A 23,552-nucleotide genomic window follows, 5' to 3' on the forward strand; every position below is an offset into this window, starting at 1 on the left:
TTCATTTGCAACAGAATAATAAGGCAACTGATTCTTTACACATTAAAAAACAGTTTTACCGACTTGCATACTGATCAGAATGATAGTCCCAATTATGAAATAAAGACAGACTTTTTTATTGAGCATTGGATGGATTTAATATACATTTTTGTCACCCGCTGTCCACTACCAAAATTCAGGAAGTTTCTGGGGCAATGCACATCCAACACTTCCACCATACCCATTAAAATAGGTTTGTCGCAATTTCTACTCCAACTGTATGGCCAGAAATAATATTTGATCTTAATCAAGTGCGCATTTTAAATGCTCAGGATGATTTCTTCCTGAATGGAAGAAGTTCAGGCATTAAAGGAAAGCTGTCTTTCGCACAAAGGGAGAGAAAAAAATAATTCAGTATTAAGACTTTTAAAATAAATCACTTTTTTGAAACTTTTTTTGGTTTTGGTGATAATCTATATATATATATATATATAGCTGCACAATGTTATCCATCTATATATAGCATAACATTGTGCAGCTTGTTATGAATAATTTGGCTTTTATTTCTTTATTTTACTATGCTAAAAGATCACTATGACTGAGGTAATTTGGGAATTCTTTCAATTTTGCTTCTGAACTTCCACAGACGGCTGTTGCAAATACTGAAAGAAACAACTATGCTGCTACCCTAAGGTGTCCATTGATTTTCTGTGGGAGGTGTCACGTCTCCAGATGAGTTATCCAGCCATCCAGCAGCGATGCGATGATTTTATCTATACCAGTTTATCACCTCCAAATTTTCTTTCAAACTGTCAAGACATGTTTTGAACATGTATTATTGTGATGACTTGTAACCATGAAGCTAACAACTCCAGTCATTAAATAATGATGATCAGTGGTGTTTCAATTTTTGATTTCCTGATTTTTACTCTTGCCTTGTATCCAGAGACGTGGAAGGTGCCGCTATTTTGGGATCAGTAGAGAGGAGGAAAGATAAAAGTATTTTAAGGCAGAAGATATAAAGGAAATGTGCATGATGATTGTTGCAGCCATCAATAGGTTTTTGATATGTGTTTAACAAATACACTGTAAAACCTTGGGTATTGTCTACCCTTCGACAAACCCCACGGTAAGGACTGCTTTAGAGCACAAATAGATGGTACAATTGTGCGGCACAGGTCAAGGTCTTTGTTAAAAGATACAAAATCAGATTTTTGTGATTGGAGACCTCAATGTTTTTTGAAGTCTGCTGAGATTGTTTCAATTTATGGAGAACAAGACAGGTTTACTTCAATTTTTAGCTCCTGTGTTTCACTTTTTGTTTCAATTGATCGGTGTTTGATGCTTGGTTTTGTGGTTGCTTTATTTAATTAGTTACCCTAGTTAACAATCGTTGAACTTTTAGATCAGGGTTGTGATTTTTCAATCTTGCACACATTGCTTTATATTTTAAATGAGACTGCTTGAGCAGTTTGCAGCATGGCAGCTGCATTATTGTATCATGTTTAAGGTTGCATGAGACAGTGCAGATGCAGGAATCTGGAGCAAAAAAACAAAAAGGTGGAGGAACCTGGGGATCAGGCAGCAGCTAGTGGAGGGAAATAGATAGTTGACTGTCCATCTCCCTCCTCATTTGCTGTTTGACCCACCAAGTTCCTACATTATGCTGTTTCTTTGCACATGTATGTCGTTGCAAGTTTGAGTTGCAGTACTCTCTGCACCTTAAATCTGCCCACCCACATATGACATTTGTCTGTTCATGATTTGATTACAGGAAGCATGTTTCATATCCACATAGGACATCACCTGGGCAGAGAAACATTAGCTCTGCAAGTAGTTGTTGGTATAATCATGAATAACTTGCAAATGAAGCATCATTACAAAAAACATTATAGAATATTTCCGATTGGTCATCAAATAGCATTTCCTATCATTTCCTTCTCTATTCATGAGTGTAAAACCTGGTGATTTTGTCTATTGCCATAAACAATGAAATCTCTAATATGCCTGATAGCATAATTTTTTCATCATTACAATTCATCTGTAGAAATTGCTCTAAAATAGAATTATAAATTATTGTACAAATTGTTTTATGTTGGGTTCTCTTTTTATCATTTTCCCTTTTAATACCATCTATCATACTTGATCATACTGATTGTTAAAAACTCTATTCTCTCACCCCTCGCTCACAAACCCTCACCCTCCCTCAAGCAACCCCTTTTTTAGAGAGAACAGCGCGGACCCGTTGGGTCCCCCTCCCCCAACGCAATATTCCACCACTCATCCATACATGAGATGATCCAGACCCGGCAACCCTCCCCGAACTGCGCAGGTGCGGCTGACAGGTCCCCCGTTGTGACTCCAGAGATCCCCATTGTGACGCGAGTCAAAATGGCGATCTCAAAATGGCGGCGGGACCGGCAAACCTCCCCCAACAGCGTAGACGTGGCTGACGGGGCCGGCAAGTGGGAGCACAGCGGGCCCGGGAAGTAGAAAGGATGCACTTTTTGAAAGAACATAAGGAGGAATTTCTTTGCTCAGAACATAGTGAATTTGTGGAATTCATTGCCGGAGATGGCTGAGGAGGCTGTCGTTGGGTATTAAGTGCAGATTGATAGATTCTTGATTAGTAAGGATATGGGGAGAAGGCGGGAGAATGGGGTTGAGAGGGAATGATAGATCAGCCATGATTGAATGGCAGAGTAGACAATGGGCTGAACTGCCTAATTCTGCTCCTATGACGCATGAACTTCAGAACTCAGCGAACTCTTCAGCCAACCAACCCCTCGATCCTCACGCACCCTTAAATATAATTTCCTGTAAATTTGTTTTTCCTCTACTTAGTTGTGTAAAACCTGGTGCTTTCCTCTAATATGCCCATTGCTATGGTATTTTCATCATTACAATTCATCTGTAGAAATTGGTCTAAATTAGAACAAATTGTAGATGAGTGTACAAATAGTTTTATTTTGGATTCATATTTAGTCCCTTGCCTTTTGCTACCATCGGTCATGTTTGATCAGGCTACTTGTTAAAAACTCTTATTTTCTCACCCTCACTCAAATAAAGTGTGACTAATTTTAACAATTCATGTGAAACAAAATGCACAGCTTTGGAAACACTGGTGAATGAGCTAAAGTTTTAATGTAACATCGAGTGATGAATAAAATACAGGCATTTCTTTATATAAACATACATCACCACAAAGACCACTCGGTATATGAGGAATGAATGCTTTTCTTAAAAGCCTTGGGAAGCACGGTGGCGCAGCGGCAGAGTTGCTGCCTTACAGCGCTTGCAGCGCCGATGACCCGGGTTCGATCCCGACTATGGCTGCTGTCTGTACGGAGTTTATACGTTCTCGCCGTGACCGCGTGTGTTTCATCCGAGATCTTCGGTTTCCTCCCACACCCCAAAGACGTGCAGGTTTGTAGATTAATTGCCTTGGGTTTGTATAATTATGTGTAAATTGTCCCTGGTGTGTGTAGGCTTGTGTTAATGTGCGGGGACTGCTGGTCGGTGCAGACTCGGTGGGCCGAAGGACATGGTTCCGCACTGTATTTCGAAACTAAACTGAACTTGGGGTAGGGTGGAAGGAAAAGATAAATAAGAATCCTCTGTTGATCTATGAATCATTGGTACTTGTTGACATTTCTGGCATGATTGAAGCTTAAATCAACCTTTGAAGGACTAAGATGATGATGAAAGAAGGGAAGAAAAGCAGAACGTGAACAGTTTTTGTTCCTTGGTGTTGAGAGAATAGTGCTGCATGACAAATAAGTGACCTATTTAACTTAAAGATTTGATTACTTTTTTGCAATTCAGCAATATTGACTTGATCTTTACCCATTTAAATGTAATGAAGCATATATAATTGAACGTGGAAAATGTAAACAACTTTGGGCTACCTGTAGACTCCCAATACAACTGAATCTCATGAAGATCTCATTGGCATTTAACCTGTGTAATCAGCTTTTGGATTATGCATCAGATTAGATCTGGCACACAATCCACTGATTTCAATGTGATTGTAAAACTACAGAGCAGGAAGGTAAGGATGCTAGAGTTTTGAACAATAAATATTATTAATCTTGGTGAATCTGCTAGGAAATAGAAGTGGTTCACAGAGTAGATAGCTACTTGTGGAAAGGCGTTGGCGAATATACAATGTAATGAACACTAGATGAGGAAAACAAATGATACACTGGAATTCTGGCAAAGAAAGAGTAGACGCTTGAGCTGAACATGAAAATTAATTGACATCCTGAAGAAGCAGGCATTTCATTATTTCTTAATGCTGGCACATTAAGACTGGAGGAGATATTTGATTTTCGAGACAACGTGTAATAAAATCTTGATTAAATGGAGTTGCGTATATGTTATCTTTTTGCAACTGTAGAATATGCCAAGAAATAACATTAACTTCAAATCACTCAGAAAATTTGTTGTCTTACATGGGTTCTCATTAACAGGCATATAAACTTTAAAGTTAATTAAACAGCTTGCCTCATAAAGAACAATTAAATTGGCCTTTCTAAATGTCATTTAGTACAGTTTTTATTTAAGTATTGGAGTTGAACTTGTAAAAGTTACACCACATCATGCTGAATCGCACAAGACGCTTTAGCACTGAATAGTTAATATGAAGAAACTGACTTGTTTTTATTGAAATATTTTGTTTGAAAGGTTACATATAAAAATCTTGTGGGAATATTTTTTGAGTCGACTACAATCAAAGTCAGCTTGTTTAAATTTGAAGGCAATATCCCATTTCATTGCCCTTTGTAAGACATATTTTAAAAAAAAGCTAATGCAGGGAAACTATTTCAAGGAGAATAATAATTTCTCAAGATTATTGCATATTGCGTTGTGAACATGTCTGCAAGTGGTAATTTTTTTTGGTTGCTTTGGCTACATTTGTCAAACATTCTAAGTCATGGTCAGAAATTTGCAAAAAGATAGGACAAAAACTGGAGAAAAAAGTGCCTTTTTATACAATCTTGTGCTGATGCTCTTCTATATTGTGCAATGAAAGGAAAGGTAAGTTGATTTAACACAATGGCTTTTGTCTTAGACATTCTCTTAGTCATCGGTTCTTTTAGCTATGAGGTAGTTGAAGAGTCAATGGTGGGAATCAAAGATTCTTCAGGTCGTGCTTGATCAATGGGTGGGAAGGTATTTGTGATTTTGTTCACGTATACTGCAGTTTGCGAGTGGCTTCCACGTACATGTTCCTTTTATTGAGACTTGATATTCCCAGCACCTTCCCAGATTCCTCACTTTGATTAAAAACCAGGATTCCTATGAGTTGGTAAGGGTGTTAAAATTTTCCATAGAGATTTTGAAAATGTTATTGAAGCATTTTCTTTGTCCTGCTGAACATCCTTTCCTGTACTGAAGAGCTTGTTTTCAGAATCTGGTTAGGTACAGAATAATGAAACCAATTGAGTTGGATGTGATCAGATACTTGTTGCCAGAGAGGGTGCTGACAATGGATGCAGTGAACTGATTTTAGAAAATGTGTAAGGATTATGTTGGTGGTAATATTCCAGTGCTTGGTAATGCCTGCTATGAGATTGCCCATCATTCCGAAGCAAACGAGCAGAATTGGGATCACTAACATGCAGTGTATCTTAAGCTTGGTGTTCTGAGACCGTAGCCTTGAAACACCAGCAGTGAACAAGCTTTTCTGTACTACAAAATATCTGCTAAGGCACAATTTATTCATATGTAGACTTCACCAATTTGATTTGATTTTTCATAGAAGCTGATTTTAAATATGTTTAGAGATAAAATAATGAAATGATGTGTCTGGCGCAAGTGGAAAGAACATTTTCTTTCTTTGAAGATTTGAGTTATTGCCAATATCTGAAAGTTTTTGGAGATTGGTTATTGCATGTGAACCCATCAGAGTAGTATAGCATCATTAACTCCACCTTACTGTACACTTTATATTAACACCCATTTCCTACATTACGTAGTTATATTAGCGGTAGAAATGAACTAACAACCTACTGTACCGCTCTATTATACCTTATGATTAAAGATGATTTAAACTCCAGACCTGTGTTTGTTAAGTCGTTTACATTTTGTTGAGCTATTCTATACCAAACTAAACAAATACTACTCAAAAGTAACAACAGAGAGTGCTAGATGTACTCAAGTGCTAGAAGTCTGTCAAGGCCTCCCTGTTGCTGACTTTTTAACTCCTCTTCCCATTCCCATACTGATCTTTCTGTCCTGGGCCTCCTCCATTGTCAGGGTCAGGCCACAAACAAACTGGAGGAACGGCACCTTGTATTCCAATTGGATAGGTTGCAACCCAATGCTATGAACATTTGAGTCTCCAATTTTAGGTAACTACACCCGCCCACCACCACCTGGACTTGCACCAATTTCTCTCCTCCCCCTCCCACTTGCATTCCTTCCTCTAATTTCACAATTTGCAAATCTTGCATCCTTTTGTTTCACATCTTGTGTCTTTTCATCTCTGGCTTTTGTCCAACCATCTGCCTATCAAAACCCCCCTCACCTGTTTCCACCTATTACCTGCCAGGCCAGTGCTGCCCCTCCCCTCTTCCAGCTTTCTCACCCTTCCCACAAGGGTCCCAACATGAAACGTCACCTATCCATATTCTCCAGAGATGTTGCCTTGAGTCACTGAGTTACTCTAGCACTTTGTTTTTTTGTTGTAAATCAGTCTCTGTAGTTCTTTGTCTCCAGAAGGAAACAGATCAGGCTGCATCACTGAAGAACATAATGGAATCCCTGTTTTAGGCTGATATCCCTGCGTTAGAACTCTTATTTTTACTTCACAAATGCTGCCTGATGTGCCAATTATTTCTGGTATTTCCTGTTTTTACAACTGAAAGTTTGTTGTTACAGAATGACTATTGCATAACACTGTACAGTAATTAAAAGTGAACACCAAATTTAAATCAGTCAATAATTCATATTCCCACAGTGTGACGTTTTACATTATCTAACTTATCTAGTTTTAACAATCTGAAGAAGATCATTCTAATTTAAAGCTAACTATTGAAAAAAATGGTGCCATTCATAGGTAGCTTTGCTGCATTCCTCAAAGTTGATCATTTGTAAATAAAATGTTACTGAGGATGACTTTGTTTCACTGCTAAAACATAATTGTGTTAGACCATAAACTTGGAAGATTAAATATATTTTTGACTGAAGAATATTTCTCCATCATTTGTTACTTGAATTGGATATCCATGATTATTTAATTAAATCAACGCGGTGCATTATACAAGTGCATAGCTACTTTTACAATGCAATGCATCAAAATAAATATCAGTTTTTGCATTTCTATTTTGATTTCTTGCTTTCATAACTGACTGACCCCTTCAGATATCATATTCCTTGTTAATGAACATTGTAGCAGCTGTAAAACTTAGGAACATTTGGTCTTTGTGCATTATTAAGTGGAATTGGAAATCAGATTCCTGCTTTATACTTAACAGAGAAAGTATTATAATGGATAAGTGGAAAAATCATTGCCCCAATTTTGTAAATGTATTGATCACATTAAAAGCAGAATTTGCCTATGTAACATTATACTTTCATATCATTAATCAAATTGATCCACCTTACCTACTGTTATCTACATTGGAACTGATTTTTAGTGACATTAATAGTCCAGTTCTGAAATTATTACTGATTTCATTTTGACAAATTAATGTGGATGTTCATATAAGCTCAAGATAATGTTGCATTAAATAATATAGATATTGGTGATCTCAATGATGTTACAGGTTTAACTCTGCTTTCTTACATTGCTTTATAATGTGAGATCCTAATAATAAAATCGATAAAATTATCAAAAGTTAATTATTGGAAGTACAAAATGCTTCTACTTTTAATGCCATGATAAATCTTGTATTATGTAACTATTATATTGCAAACCACTGAGTAGAAGTAATGACTTGTTGCAGCAAGCATTATTTTTTTAATCAACCTGATCAACTTAGAAATTGGAATTTTCATTTTCGCTAGAACATGTTATGTGGGATTATGGAACACAGGTAATGGCACTGATCAGCTTTTTAATAGCAAAGTGAAGATTCCATGTTGCTCTTCATTATGATGTCTATCGTTGTATTGGCATTGATCTAAGCGACATCCAAGGTCACATTTGTCCACAAATATAAGTACAACATTTAGGACTTTGCCTTTGGATACACATGGCATGAAGTCCAATATTTATGAGGGTAAATATTGGCAGTTTTCAGCACCACAATTTATTGACTAATAACATCATTCATAACCATACATTTGAAAGAATGTTCATCATAGTAGTCAAAACTAATGTTAAATCAGCACTCTTCTGCCACAAATGTTGCTTCAACATTTAAAGATTTAAAAAAAGGAAATGCTTTTTTAGTTGTATGCAATGTAATCGGTACATTGTACAAGGTTTGTCGTGGCATTAAAAGTAAAATCATTTTATGCAATGCGAGGCTTTTGTTAAAGGTCACGCTTGTTGAAATTCATCCCATTTTAGAGCACTACTGAGCTAAATCGAAAACAAATCGAAAACAGACAATTTTCTAACTGTCACAAAGCATTACTTACAAAATAGTCAAAACGTGCTTAGAAATATTAGCAGTTCTGCAGCATGATGATGCCATAATGCTATTTGCATGCAGATGTGGAAGACTTGAACTTGGTTACAGATGATCCTGTCAGGATGTTCAGCTGCTACATTCTCGGTGGTAGGTTGTGGGCTTGCAGATTACTCCCAGAGCTTGTACTGAGGAGATTTACATGGATACGATTTTTGATTTGACATGGCACAGGACTTCTACAGCAAGTAATCTTTTTCATTGATGTGATTACTTTTTTACTTGATTTTATAGCTTCTTCTTGATGTCAGAGATTTGAAGGAATTCACAAACTGAGGACATGGTTTTGCTCCCAGTTACAGGTTTTCGAACCAATGTCACGGTAGAGCTTTTCCTGATGGATGGAAGTGACTACATTATATTGTGCAAGGTCCATGCATTGCATGAGTCTCGCTTCTCAGGTCTTGGCTGCTGCTGCACCACAGATTTGACCTTGCAGATCCAAACAAGCAAAGTTTGGCCAATTATGTTCCTGCACAATGACTGCAGGCAGCAGGCCTCAATTGGAAAAAAAAGCAGCCAGTCAGTCAATATGACAGATCTCCCCCCCAGTCACCAGCATCTGAGATCATTCTGTGTTTCTCAATGCTCCCAAGTCTAGAGTTGACTTTGGCTTTAGCCACATCACCAATTTATGCAAGCTTCCCATTTCTCATTAATTGAATCCAATGTATGTTCGTCAGACCCATTGGGTAAATTGATGAGAACAGTAAAAAGACATTTCTATTTAGAGTAATATAGATTTTTTTAAATGTATTTCCTATTTTTTTTTTTTCAATTGTGTTTTTTAATAGTTTGCAGGTGTTTTTTTTAATGTTCGAAAGTCAGTGATGTTCAGAGTCATTCAATTTCTGTGACACAAGTAACACCTGATACAAGGACCTCATGGCTTTTAAAACCACCAGACTGGGCAGCTAGTTATAAAGGAAGACAGCTTGCACTGCCCTCAATCACACTGTTGCATTGGGTGACAGAGCAATATGCGGGAGCCAGCCTTCCAACGGAAGACTGAACAAGATCATGTGTAGTTTGAGAACTGACTGTCATAGGAATTATGCTATGATTTAGGTTTAAATGCAACCATGTGTAATTTGAAGGTAGACAAAAATGCTGGATAAACTCAATGGGTGAGGCAGCATCTATGGAGTGAAGCAATAGCTGACGTTTCGGGTCGAGTCCCTTCTTCAGACTAGAGTTCACTGCAGTCTTACAGTTTAGAAAATCGTTCAACTCTTTCCACACGATACAATATCCTTGAATATGTGAAGCTTCAACAACATTGAAGCTTCTTGTGAGTTATTCAAGAGAAAGCATGATGCTTGTTTGGCTCCAGTCCCAGTACTTTAAACATGCACCCCTCCATTACTGGCACACTGTAGCTGCTGTATTTACCTTTTGTAAAATGTTCTGTAGTTCTCTTCATAAAATATTATTATAGTACTAACCACGTCTGCAACCATCTTTAACAAAGAAGGACAACAAGGGCAGTTGTTACATTTGTACTGTATCACATTATCAGTCATACACTCAACAGACCTGGAAACACTTCACCATTTTCTCAACTTGACTATGTCTTTAATCCTGAGTCTCATTACCCAACCCCTCTGTGCAATGGCTTTTGTCTTCAGGACTACAACAGATCAGAAGAATGGCTCAAGGCCATTATAGGATGGGCAATAAATCCATTAAAGCAATACAGAAGCTGAAAACATTAAGTAAAAATAGGAAATGCTGAAGAGCTTCAGCAGCAGGCAGCATCTATTGAACGAGAAACGGCTAACATTTACGGTTGTAGCCAAAAATGCTGGAGGAACTCAGTGGGTGAGGCAGCATCGATGGAGCTCCATAGATGCTGCCTCTCCCGCTGAGTTTAATCCAGCATTTTTGCCTACCTTCGATTTTACAGCATCTGCAGTTCCTTCTTAAATATTTACGGTTGATTACCTTTCAGCAGAGAAGGGCATAGTTAATAGACAATAGACAATAAACAATAGGTGCAGGAGTAGGCCATTCGGCCCTTCGAGCCAGCACCGCAAAAACGAAGATCTCAGAGAAAACCCACTCGGGTCACGGGGAGAACGTACAAACTCCGTACAGACAGCACCCGTAGTCGGGATCGAACCTGGGCCTGCAAGCGCTGTAAGGCAATAACTCTACCGCTGTGCCACCGTAGGTGATAAATGTCAGCTATTAAAGTAGAAGCTGCCTGGGTTACTAAATATTTTCCACATTTGCTGTTTTTATTTCAGTTGGGCACACATGCTGACCTTGCCAATGAAAGTCACATGACCTATAAATAATAATCAACTTGGTAGAAAGTAGTTAAGAACCTTTTTCAAGTCCTAATTGTTTCAGTAGATGTACTCCAGTTAGTGCTGCAACATTTTTGGTTGAACAACCTTCGCATTATCACTGGTTAACCAGTACATTTAAAGTAGGCATATATTTTGCTGCGTAATGGCAGAGACCTAAAGGTAGGCCCTGAGAATATATATGTTTTAATAGTTAATACATGTGTTTGTCATTGTGGATTGAAATCAGCAACAGGTAGATGGGTAGACAAAAACGCTGGAGGAACTCAGCGGGTGAGGCAGCCTCTATGGAGAGAAGGAATAGGCGACGTTTCGGGTCGAGACCCTTCTTCACACTGACGTCGGGGGGGGGGGGGGGCGCAGGAAAATGAAAGGAAGAGGCAGAGACAATAGGCTTGTGAGAGAGCTGGGAATCCTGCACCTGGACCTGCACCTCGTCTACCCTCATCTACTGCATCCGCTATTCCAAGTGTCAACATGGCTACATCGGCGAGACCAAGTGCAGGCTCGGCGTTCGTTTCGCCCAACACCTCCGCTCAGTTCGCAATAACCATCCTGATATCCCGGTGGCTCAGCACTTCAACTCCCCCTCCCATTCCGAATCCGACCTTTCTGTCCTGGGCCTCCTCCATTGCCAGAGTGAGGCCCAGCGCATATTGGAGGAACAGGACCTCATATTGCGAATGGGTACTTTACACCCCAGCGGTATGAACATTGACTTCTCTAATTTCAGATAGTCCTTGCTTTCTCCCTCCTTCCCCTCTCCTTTCCCAGCTGTTCAACAAGCCTACTGTCTCTGCCTCTTCCTTTCTTTTTCCCGCCGTTCCCCACCCCCCCTAACATCAGTCTGTAGAAGGTTCTCGACCTGAAACTTTTTTTGCCCCAGTTAATGATGAAGTGGTGCCATATGCTCAGTACGATATGTTTACTGCTGGTCTGCTTCTCACAAACCGAAGTTCCAGCATGAATCTGAAGCAAAAATTAGATTTCTTGTTACTTAATCTAATTCTATTTCAAGTCACAGTGTTACATTAACCTGATGGCTTAAGCAGTGGCGAGTATGTACAGTGGCTTGCAAAAGTTTTCATACCGCTTGAACTTTTCCACATTTTGTCACGTTACAACCACAAACGTAAATGTATTTTATTGGGATTTTATGTGATAGACCAACACAAAGTGGTGCATAATTGTGAAGTGGAAGGAAAATGATACATGGTTTTCAAATTTTTTACAAATAAAAAACTGAAAAGTGTGGCGTGCAAAAGTATTCAGCCCCCCTGAGTCAATACTTTGTAGAACCACCTTTCACTGCAATTACAGCTGCAAGTCTTTTGTGGTATGTCTCTACCAGCTTTGCACATCTAGAGACTGAAATTTTTGCCCATTCTTCTTTGCAAAATAGCTCAAGCTCAGTCAGATTGGATGGAGAGCGTCTGTGAACAGCAATTTTCAAATCCTGCAGAGATTCTCAATTGGATTTAGGTCTGGACTTTGACTGGGCCATTCTAACACATGAATATGCTTTGATCTAAACCATTCCATTGTAGCTCTGGCTGTATGTTTAGGGTCGTTGTCCTGCTGGAAGGTGAACCTCTGCCCCAGTCTCAAGTCTTTTGCAGACTCTAACAGGTTTTCTTCCAAGATTGCCCTGTATTTGGCTCCATCCATCTTCCCATCAACTCTGACCAGCTTCCCTGTCCCTGCTGAAGAAAAGCACCCCCACAGCATGATGCTGCCACCACCATGTTTCACAGTGGGGATGGTGTGTTCAGGGTGATGTGCAGTGTTAGTTTTCCGCCACACATAGCGTTTTGCATTTAGGCCAAAAACTTCAATTTTGGTCTCATCTGACCAGAGCACCTTCCTCCACATGTTTGCTGTGTCCCCCACATGGCTTGTGGCAAACTGCAAACGGGACTTCTTATGGCTTTTTTTCAACAATGGCTTTCTTCTTGCCACTCTTCCATAAAGGCCCGATTTGTGGAGTGCACGACTAATAGTTGTCCTGTGGACAGATTCTCCCACCTGAGCTGTGGATCTCTGCAGCTCCTCCAGAGTTACCATGGGCCTCTTGGCTACTTCTCTGATCAATGCTCTCCTTGCCCGGTCTGTCAGTTTAGGTGGACGGCCATGTCTTGGTAGGTTTGCAGTTGTGCCATACTCTTTCCATTTTCGGATGATGGATTGAACAGTGCTCCGTGAGATGTTCAAAGCTTGGGATATTTTTTTATAACCTAACCCTGCTTTAAACTTCTCCACAACTTTATCTCTGGCCTGTCTGGTGTGTTCCTTGGGCTTCATGATGCTGTTTGTTCACTAATGTTCTCTAACAAACCTCTGAGGCCTTCACAGAACAGCTGTATTTATACTGAGATTAGATTACACACAAGTAGACTCTATTTACTAATTAGGTGCCTTCTGAAGGCAATTGGTTGCACTGGATTTTATTTAGGGGTATCAGAGTAAAGGGGGCTGAATACTTTTGCACGCCACACTTTTCAGTTTTTTATTTGTAAAAAAATTTGAAAACCACGTATCATTTTCCTTCCACTTCACAATTATGCACCACTTTGTGTTGGTCTATCACATAAAATCCCAATAAAATACATTTACGTTTGTGGTTGGAACGTGACAAAATGTGGAAAAGTTCAAGGGGTATGAATACTTTTGCAAGTCACTGTATATGTCCAGATTTGTGGTGGCCCTTCATTTTGGCAAATTTAAGATTGCTGCTGCTACAATGCTTATTAAAATCTGGGTACAACACAAAAATGTCTCCTTTCCTTGTTACCGTGGACAATAGCCATGTCATAGTTAAGTGTTATAATAAAACTGGGTAGACCAAAAGACTGGGTGTTCCAGTTTGCTAAAGTATAGGCTGTTTTGGCTCATTTCAACATAAACTTTGTCCATCATGGTGACATGGTTTAGGCTTTGGTCCAGAGGTTTGAGACCAGATTCAACTTAATGAAGAAGGAATGACCTCCATCTGGACTGCTTTTCTGGACAGATTTTCAATGTGTTTCTTTGAAGAATCACACCCACTGACCCACCAATGTTAATTTTCATACGCCCCATCCTCCAAGTTTTCCCTTTGATATTCTTTTCCCCAATCCTTTCACTTAACCACTCCTTTCCCCTCGCCATTGCTCCTCAAGCTCCCCAGTGCTAGCAGCTTATGGTTGTCGATCCTTTTGCGTGTGCTTGAGAGTAAGTATGTTAAACATTTTCTAGTGTGCACCATGATTTGGATCGTTTCGGCATTAGAATTCCACTGCAAGGCATCGTTCAAGAAAGGCATCGCTCTGAGCCAGACCATTCCTTGCTGTTTTAACATTTGTTTAACAGTTGTTTTAACATATATTTTCAGATGCTGTGTTTTTTTTACAGCTCTGTGTATTGGTTGAAGAGAAAAATATTCCAATGTTAACACATTATCCAATTGGCATTTATGTTATAATATAGGGACATTCATCAATAGCACCATCCATTTATTGAATGGATGTGCCCCTTTAATATAATCAGAACAAGTTTAAACAAAAAGAAAGTAATGTAAGGATAGCAGTCGTATTTTCCCATTAAAAAGGCAACTCCTGATGGAAACACTGAGGGAAATAAAAGCCACTTTGAAAAAGGAATAATATATAGGACACCCTGGAGTTAATTATATCTGTCAGTGATATGTATAGTGATGGACATGGCAGCAATTTTAATCATGTCTGCCTCTGTATTCTTAGGAAAGTAAAAATCTCAAGGGTTATACTCACAAGCTGGTGAGAATGACTTGTACCTTTTTAAGTAATTCTCCCACTAAGCATTTAACAGCAAGAACACAAGTGAAGATAGAGCAGTGTCACAGGCATGTCCTTCAAGCTGAGATAGAGCTGTGTAGGAGTGTCAAACTTGTCTGGTTTGCCATCATTGACCATGTCCAGTTAGTCTCAGTTTAGCTATTGCATTAAGGCTTCCCCTGATAACCAAACCCATTAGTCTACTGAAAGGGCAAATGCTTCTAGGCAACAATGACATTTTCCTCCACTATGCTTTTAAGGAGGGCTTCATGGAATTGAAAGTTCTAAATGCTCATCAGATTGTTTTATTGATCCACATAAGTATAAAGTATATTAAACATGTACAGATGGCATTATTGGCATTTTGTTTTTGTTCCTTAAAAATCTAATGGTTCAATTTCAGGTTGTGAATTTTAACTTTCATTGCTGGATGGTAACTCTCATCTGTGGGGGGAATGTTCCCATTTTAGTTGCTAAATTCTTCAATGGGAAGTAAAATAGTTGATGTGTACATTGACTAGGCAATCTGCTATAACAGTTTTATTTCCTCGGATGAAAAATTCACGATCTATCCCAAGTTCTTCTTTAAAAAGACAATGATTTAGAAAATATGATAAAGCATTCCAAATTAATTCTCATTATTCTACCAATGTGTGCATGAATTCTAATATTTTGGAAGATCGGTTAAAAAGATTTAATGGTTTCAATACCAAATATGCAAACCACATTTCTTAAATCAAACTTGACACTTATAGCTTGGCAACAGTGCAATTTTTTAAAAATTTTCTCACGACAACGCAACATTTTGTAGAAAGTTAAGGACAAGTTTGAATAACTGTTTAATAGTTAATTACTGCAAGCAATGCTTATAGCATCTTTACACAGTGTTTCTACTTTTGTTTGAAACATAAATCCTTATTAAAACTTCCCTGAAAATAAACCTTTCTGGAAGCAGTCAACAATAAAATTTAAAAATGTCACATTAGCACAATAAGCAGGCAGAAGAGTGGTTCTGTCACCAGATTTTCCTTGGATGAAAATGATTTTCTTTTTAAGGAGCCTTAATTCTGTTCAATGCAAATATGTATATTTAAAACATCTCAAATTTGTCCAATGCTATCTGGGTCATATCTTCATTCTTCTGATCTTGTCCCAAAGCATTGCAACCTGTGGTTGAAAAATGCTTTTTTATTTCCCTGTAATGAAGACATCTAAACAAAAGCAGATGTCTGTCACAAAACATTTTTGTCATTGTGACGATACCTTCCCACATGCCCTTGTTCTTTTCTGACTGTGCTCTTATTTCCCTTCAAGGTCTGGCACACCTGATGATGGGCGACCAAGGTATGGGTTCCATTCCTTTTTTCCACTGTGCTTCCTTCTTCTTCCCCTTTAGTAGTTGTCTTATTCTCCATCTAGAAATAATTGAGAAAAGCTTAGTTTGGCTGTGTGAAGAAAATTCTGTCTTTCTTTACTTTTGTTCTTTTTGCACTTGAGTCCAGCTTTTTTTCTTTGCCTTTGTCTTTGTGCAAATTAGGCTGAAATGATAATAATTAATGTGAAAATGTCAGTGCTAAATAATTAAAGCACTGTTAAAGTTATATTGACTGTCTAACTGGTTTGGAGTGCTTGAAGTCATGATGTTCAGAGTTGTGCTTGCTCATGTATCTGGTGGTATTGTCACTAATTAGTGCCTGCTCTCAGCTTGAGGTGTGATGGATTGTCACACTTTGTTGCAATATGTGCAGCAGTGTGCTTAGACCATAAACAACTATGCATGGCTGATTGAAAGTACGTTGTACGCACCCACCCAGGCTGCTGGAATGCTGGAGGAATGGTTTTAAAAGCAAGTCGTCACGACCCCATTCCTCATTACATTCAATGTTTTATTTTTGAGTCATCACCAAAATTACCATCATTACATGGAATTAATATTTCCATTTCAACATAATGTTACATCTATATGTTTACATGTGGTATACTTTCTTGCTGTGATTGGTTGCCTTAATATATATCATGAAACTTATAAATTGTTTCTCTTTTTATTCAAATATGCTTACTTCATGGAACCATTCCATCAATTCCATAGGTAAAATTAAAGGTACTAAATGTCTTTTTTTTGGCATAATTAAAAGTATATACACGTAAATGCCACCAATGCAAATGGGGAATGGTAGTATATTTATTTATTTATTATCTGAAGTTTAATACTGAGCAAATGATGTGTGGTTGTGATATTGTATTGCATTATGACTTCAGGTAAGGTTATCGCTGATATTTGTTCCTCAATATTCAAAGTGACAATTATATTCCTAGCTGATTGTTGAATACAATGTCTTAGAAAACTAACAAACAATTCTACACTCTTGATGGGAAATTGAAATGTTTATTTTTTGTATTTTAATTTTTGAAGATTTTGTCAAGGCCAAACCAACATCTTGTAACGCCCCTTTTGAAACCGGATCAAAGTTATTTTAAATGTAGTGCTACACATTAATTTGAACAACAACATTTTGATATTTAATGGATATTATGTAATTGCATTGTGTTTTAAGAGTCAAGAGTGTTTAATTGTCAAATGTACCAACAATGGAACCATAAATACTACCAGCAATAAATAGACCTGTAAACACAATACACAGTACATATATAATAAGTACAAATAAACACATGATTATTGGTTATTGAGCATTAAAGGATACAATTTGAGTACATTTGTTAAATGAAAGATCAGCTTGGGTGAAAGACAATTTTAAAATATCACAGAATCATAATTTTATGTGAACATGTGGGATAATATATATATTTTAAATAATGCAGTTTGTACTAATTACAGATGCAGAATGTTCTTGATACTCAGAAACCTTTAGTTGGAGAACAGCCATAAACATGTAGGAGAAGCAAAGTTCAACTGATCTCCATTGTTGTAGCCCTGGAAGGTCTATATTCTGTGCCACTCACTGTCTTTAGGAGAACAATATCTTGGCCATATATTTCTACTGGAATTGGTCATATGGATATGAGCATAATATAAGCTTTAGTTTGAAATTAAAACAGTGCACTGCCCTTGTCAAGGTTCTCCTTGAACATTGGATTATTTGATTATGCATTTGTGAATTATTTAAACCTTACAGCAATAAATATTCAATACCCCTTAAGCAGTGGGGACTGCCTACAGGGGGAATCATAAAACAGATTTAAAGAAGGGGAGAGCTATTGAGGTATTGGTATGAAGTTTGTATGAAGTTTTAATGTAAGGTCTCAGTGGTATGCTTTTAGGAATGGAATTGCAGGCAGAATCAGTCAAGGGAAGTGGCAGAAAGGAAAGAAGCACATGTCATTTTAATTTCTCCAGATGAGCAACAGTATGACTTCAGATGATGCCCAGGACCATGGTCAAAGAGACAAGAGTCAAGAGTATTTTATTGGTATATGCCCTGAAACAGAGCAATGACATTCTTACTTGCAGCAGCACATATGTGAACATAGTACTCTGTAAACAATATAATAAACTGGAAAAATAGCTCAATGTGTGTATATATACATACATACATACACATAAAAACAAAAACAATTATAGTGCAAAAAGATAAAACCAATGCTGTTCAGAGCTTATTTGTTTTATCATGTTTAATAGCATGATGGAAGTAGGGAAGAAGCTTTTCCTGACCCTCGATGTTTCAGTTTTCGGGCTTCTATAGTTTTTTCCCCAATGGCAGGAGTGAAATGAGTGTGTGGCCTGGATGGTGTGGGTCTCTGATAAAGCTGGCTGCCTTTATGAGGCAGCGACCCCTATAAATCCCTTCGATGGTGGGGAGGTGAGTACCCGTGATCGGCAGTGTTTACCACTTTTTGCAGTCTTTATCTCTCCTGGGCATTGAAGTCCAGGGGGGGTGACTCATAAAGTTATTGGAACAGGTATTTAAAATTGGTTGGGATGATGGTGGGTCTTAAGGAAGGAACTGTCATTAAGAGTCTGTGCACCATTCCAGTTTATTCAAGATGAAGCAAGTGAAATGGATCAATCCAAGATGATCCTCAGAAATCGGGAGTGACATTGATGGGAGTAACGTGAAATGAAGGACTGGACGTGGTTGGAATTATTGTTTGGTGCTGCTCTGAGCTTTTTTGAATGCCATTCTCAAAAATCACTGTGCCTAAGCCATTCTATATTTTTCTAAATCAGCAGGTGACTCGATCCAAGGTGGCAGTGTAGTTGTTCTGATCATACAATCATGGGACAGCTCATCATGATTTACAAACAACTTTGCAAGGAATATTCAAAACTGTCATGCATATAGATATCGTGAATATTTTTGGGATATGTAGAATAACTAAAATTAATGAAATTGTATAATACCAACAGCACAGCATGACATTTAATAGATTGATATCATTCTTCACAGCAGTTTGATTTCTTTTGAGAAATATCAGTAATAAACATATGTATAAGATAAACTAGCATCTCAATCCTTTCATGCATTTATCTTTGTAAAGAGAAAGAACAATAAAAAATAGTGCAAATCATGCTTTGTTTGGTACAGAGATCTTGTTTAGTAAGGTGTTGGGATCTGTTGGACTCTAATTTTATGTTAGACTAGTGAAGCATTTCCTAAAACAGATCAATTTTTACACTTTCTGATTTTAAGTGTCAGATCGGGTATCATGTTGGTGACTCCATGGGTTAAGCAAACTCTGCTTTCAGAATCCAGAAAAGGCTATTTATTTTCTTCCTTTTGTATAATTTCCCTAAGTCATGAATCTAATCGCTATTTTTTACAATGAGGCGTTGGGCATATGAGTGAGGTATTGCAGTTGATGGACATTTGAACTCTATTTGACACATTGAGAAATATATTCAAATTGAAACTTCATTGTGTGGAAAATTAAAGCTTGGGGAACTCATGGATTTTGTTTCAGAGAATGCAGAATGTTCTGTCATCTGGCTTCATGTTTCACAATATCCTAATGCACTTTTAGTTTGTAATACAGGAATTACAGCAGAATGCACACAGTGTTCTTGCACAGCAATATGATAAATACCAAAACATCTATTTTGGTCATGTAAAATAAGTAATAAATATTAGCCAAGGGACTGTGGAATAATGCCTTAGGAATTTTTATGTTCACCAGAGAGAACAGGTAGGTCCTCAGTTTAAGTCACATCTGAAAAACAAGACTGCTAACTGTGCAACACTCCCTTAGGACTGCCAGTGGAGTGTCATGCTAAATATCTGTGCTAAAATATCTGAATTTCTGATTCAAAGTCAGGAATACACCCAACAGTGCCACAGCTGAGACTACATTTTCCATTTTCCAGTTTTCTCTACATTATGGATGTATTGAGTTTATTTGTTTTGTGTTTCTGCAATGCAGTTTTTCTGTGTTTTCAGTTTCAATTGCATTGAGTATTAACTGGGCAAAATTATGCGAGGGATGGGCTAAAGGTAGCAATAGATGATGTGAGAACAATTTAAGCATTTAGTATGCAATATTAGATTTAAACTCCGACTAATTAGTTGGCCTTCATTGACATATGACGTATGAGTTATATTGTTTTATTCTATGCAATATCCACATTCTCTTGTTTAATTAACTAAAGGAGTGTCAAACTAATCAATATAATTCAATGAGGATTAATACCCATCATTTGTTCGTGTTACTAGTCACATAAGAGCTGAAAATTCTCAGCATTTGAAGTAACTCACTTGGGAATTTTAATACAGTGGTACCAAAGTCGTTGTCAATTCTGTTTTAATTTACTGGTTTTGTCAAGTCCATGATGTCTTTCTCTCTGATTTAGAAGTAAATTATATTTTAACTAAAATATTTGAGATCATTGGCATTTCTTGGAAATATAAACTACCGTGTTAAGGGCACCACAAACTTTAAGAATGTTTTTTTTTTTTTCTTAAAGTTTGTAGCACCTGGGGTTGAATTTGAATTTTGGACTAAAGATAGACACAAAGTGCTGGAGTAATTTCGCATCTCTGTAGAACATGGATAGGTGACATTTCAGGTCAGGATCCTTCGTCAGACTGATTTCAATATTTCTGTCTGATTACTTTGAATCAGAACTGAAGGATACAACATACGAATAATGACGACTTTAATGATAGCACAGAGCTCAGGAATAGTAGCATCTGGGAAAGAACAAGAGTAAAAACGGTTTAAGGTGGGAAGCAGAAACAAATGACAACATGAAAAGTGCAAAGATTGACAGCAGTCCAAGGGTTAAAATCAGGAAAGAATGAACAGAAAAGGAAAACCAGGAAAAATTGAATAGGTTGAATTGACTTGCTGGTGATTTTTCAGATATAATTTATTGTCATGCAGTGTATTTGTTATATTCTACATATGACACCAGGAGCTAGTCTCTTGTCAGGCTTTTCCATTGGAGAGGCATATGACGGCATATTCCCTTTCCCATTGGAGAGGCATATGACTGTTCTTTTTTTTTAATATATTTTTTTATTAAAGGTAATCAATTACAATGCTTCAAACAACTTTATATCAAATTAATTCAATTTGCATTAAGTAAAACACTAGTAATACTTATCTACTATATTTTTAAAAATAATGATAGAAAAAGAATAGAACAGTTATAAATCATTAAGAGAGTGATTAAATAATAATTTGATTATATATAAGAAAGAAAAGAGAAACGAAAAAAAAAAAAAAAAAAAAAAAAAAAAAAAATGAAAAACCACAATATGTATTGTTAATAACACTACTACAAGTGATAGTATCAATAAAGACATATATGTTAATTCCAATATAAAAATGAATTATTCTCACCAAATCCCGCAGAGTGCACGCCGAGCTGTGTTGCCAAGAACAGCTACTTCTGGCATATGACTGTTCTGGATTCAAATGGGCCAACCACTGCCTAAGTGCACGTTTGATCCAAATGAATGTGCATTTTCAGAGCGTAAAAAAAGCAAAGAAAAATTGGTTTTGGTTTATAGCAAGTAGCCTTGTATGCCTCCTGGAAAAGTTTAAATTCATATCCCCCTCTCTCTCCACCTCTCCCCACTGCTTTAATATAATTCTTCTGGAAGCTTCTACGATGGAATGAGGTTTCAGTCAGTTCATTTTCAGCTCAAAGATATTCTTATAAGACCTTTAAAGCAAATAGGTCCCCACTAATTATATGTGAGATTAAGTTCTGCATATGTTTGGCAATGATATTCCACCATTAAATTAACATGATTTGTGCCCGTTAAATAACTGAGTTAGATTTGGGAGCCAACAGACATTTTGAGACATGGTGGTTCTATCTACTGTGCAAGCCTTGATGGTATGGGAAGGTTTTTTGAGACATGAAGTCTTGAAGACACAGAATAATAGGGAATAATAAAAATATGGATAACTGGAAGAGACCTGAGAGATGGAAGACAGGTAATTTTTGAAATAGTTCCATTTCAATGTTTTGAAATTATAGACGGGAAATTGAAGTATCAGGTGCTTAACTCCGTTTCAGTTTAGTTTATTGACACGTGTACCGAGGTATAGTGAAAAGCTTTTGTTGCGTGCTAACCAGCCAGCTAAGTTAGGCGAAAGACAATTCATGATTACAATTGTGCCAGTCACAGTGTGCATACATAATAAGGGAATAATGTTTAGTGCAAGATAAAGCCTGTAGAGTCTGATCAAAGATAGTCCAAGGGTCACCAATGAGGTAGATAGTAGTTCAGGACTGCTCTCTAGATGTAATATGATGGTTCAGTGGGAGAGGGAGTGGCCAGGGTGTGACATCCTTGATTCTACTGCTGGCCTTGCCGAGGCAGAGTGAGGTATAAATGGAGTAAATGGAAGGGAGGTTGGTTTGTGTGATGGTTTGGGCTGCACCCACAATTTTCTGCAATTTCATGCGGTATTAGATGCTGTTCCCAAACCAAGCTGTGATGTATCCTGATAAATTGCTTTCTACGGCATGTCTGTAGAAGTTGGTGAGAGTTGTTGGGGACATGGTGAACTTCCTGAGCCTTCTAAGGAATTAGGTGTTGGTGTGCTTTCTTGATTGTTGTTTAAATATGGATGGTCCAGGAATGACCTTGTTTTTATGCTGGTGTACTCGTATGTCAATCGCTAAATCAATTGAATCAATCATCTCAGCTGTCTGACTACAGGATGATATACACAGTGTAGTCATAAGGCACTTCAGTCCACCATATTCATGTTGATGAATGATTAACCATCTATACAAATTCCAATTACTAGTATTGGGTCTGTAGTCTTCTTTACCTTGGCAATTGAAATTCTTCTCAAATGTTATGAGAACACCTGTCTCCACAACCCCCTCCGGCAGCCCCTTCCACATCATTCACCATTGTTTCACTTCTTTATTGCACACACATTCTTTCAGATTCCTTGCAGCTGACTCAATCAAGTAAGGTTGCCTTCTCTGAGAATATTTAGTAGGTGCAGTTGTAGCAACCCTAAGAACAGTAGCTTGTCCTCTGCAGGAAGTCAATAATACTGTTTTATATGTGGAGTAAGATGTGCAACTACTGCAAAGTAGGCATCTGTGATGCTTTCAATGAAGGATGAACTCTCGCCCTGTGGTGATGTACGACCTTGTTCCTTTGCACATTTCACGCTTCCGACTGTTGTGATAAATGAACAATAGCTCAGCCACAAATTTTACAATAGCGCTAATGCTTTTTTCATGACTTCACTGAAATAGGCCGAATGTTCTGTCGTCTTATTTTTGGCTTGTATTTAGGTGAACCCACAAATCATTGTGTTTAATGCAGGCCATCTTATTACTAAAACAAATAATGATAATTTATAATTCCCCACACACAGTACATGTATTTCGTGTA

At 37.7% G+C, this 23,552-nt stretch overlaps 1 protein-coding gene across 32 annotated transcripts in view; it reads left to right on the forward strand.

Moving 5' to 3' along the window:
* The window catches only part of nrxn1 (neurexin 1), a 1,413,544-nt gene that overhangs the window by 228,206 nt on the left and 1,161,786 nt on the right, over window positions 1-23,552 (forward strand). For 24 of the 32 annotated variants that reach the window (XM_033025243.1, XM_033025244.1, XM_033025241.1 and 21 more), the window contains 2 exons: window positions 16,039-16,068; window positions 16,814-16,825. The exons of 4 other annotated variants lie outside the window; for them this stretch is intronic. In XM_033025243.1, the coding sequence (XP_032881134.1) occupies window positions 16,039-16,068; window positions 16,814-16,825 (42 nt within the window). The remainder of the gene's footprint in view (window positions 1-16,038; window positions 16,069-16,813; window positions 16,826-23,552) is intronic. 4 more of the 32 variants (XM_033025248.1, XM_033025254.1, XM_033025261.1 and 1 more) reach the window with 1 other exon arrangement.

The sequence above is a fragment of the Amblyraja radiata genome, chromosome 8 (assembly GCF_010909765.2).
Source record: "Amblyraja radiata isolate CabotCenter1 chromosome 8, sAmbRad1.1.pri, whole genome shotgun sequence".
Classification (NCBI taxonomy): Eukaryota; Metazoa; Chordata; class Chondrichthyes; order Rajiformes; family Rajidae; genus Amblyraja; species Amblyraja radiata.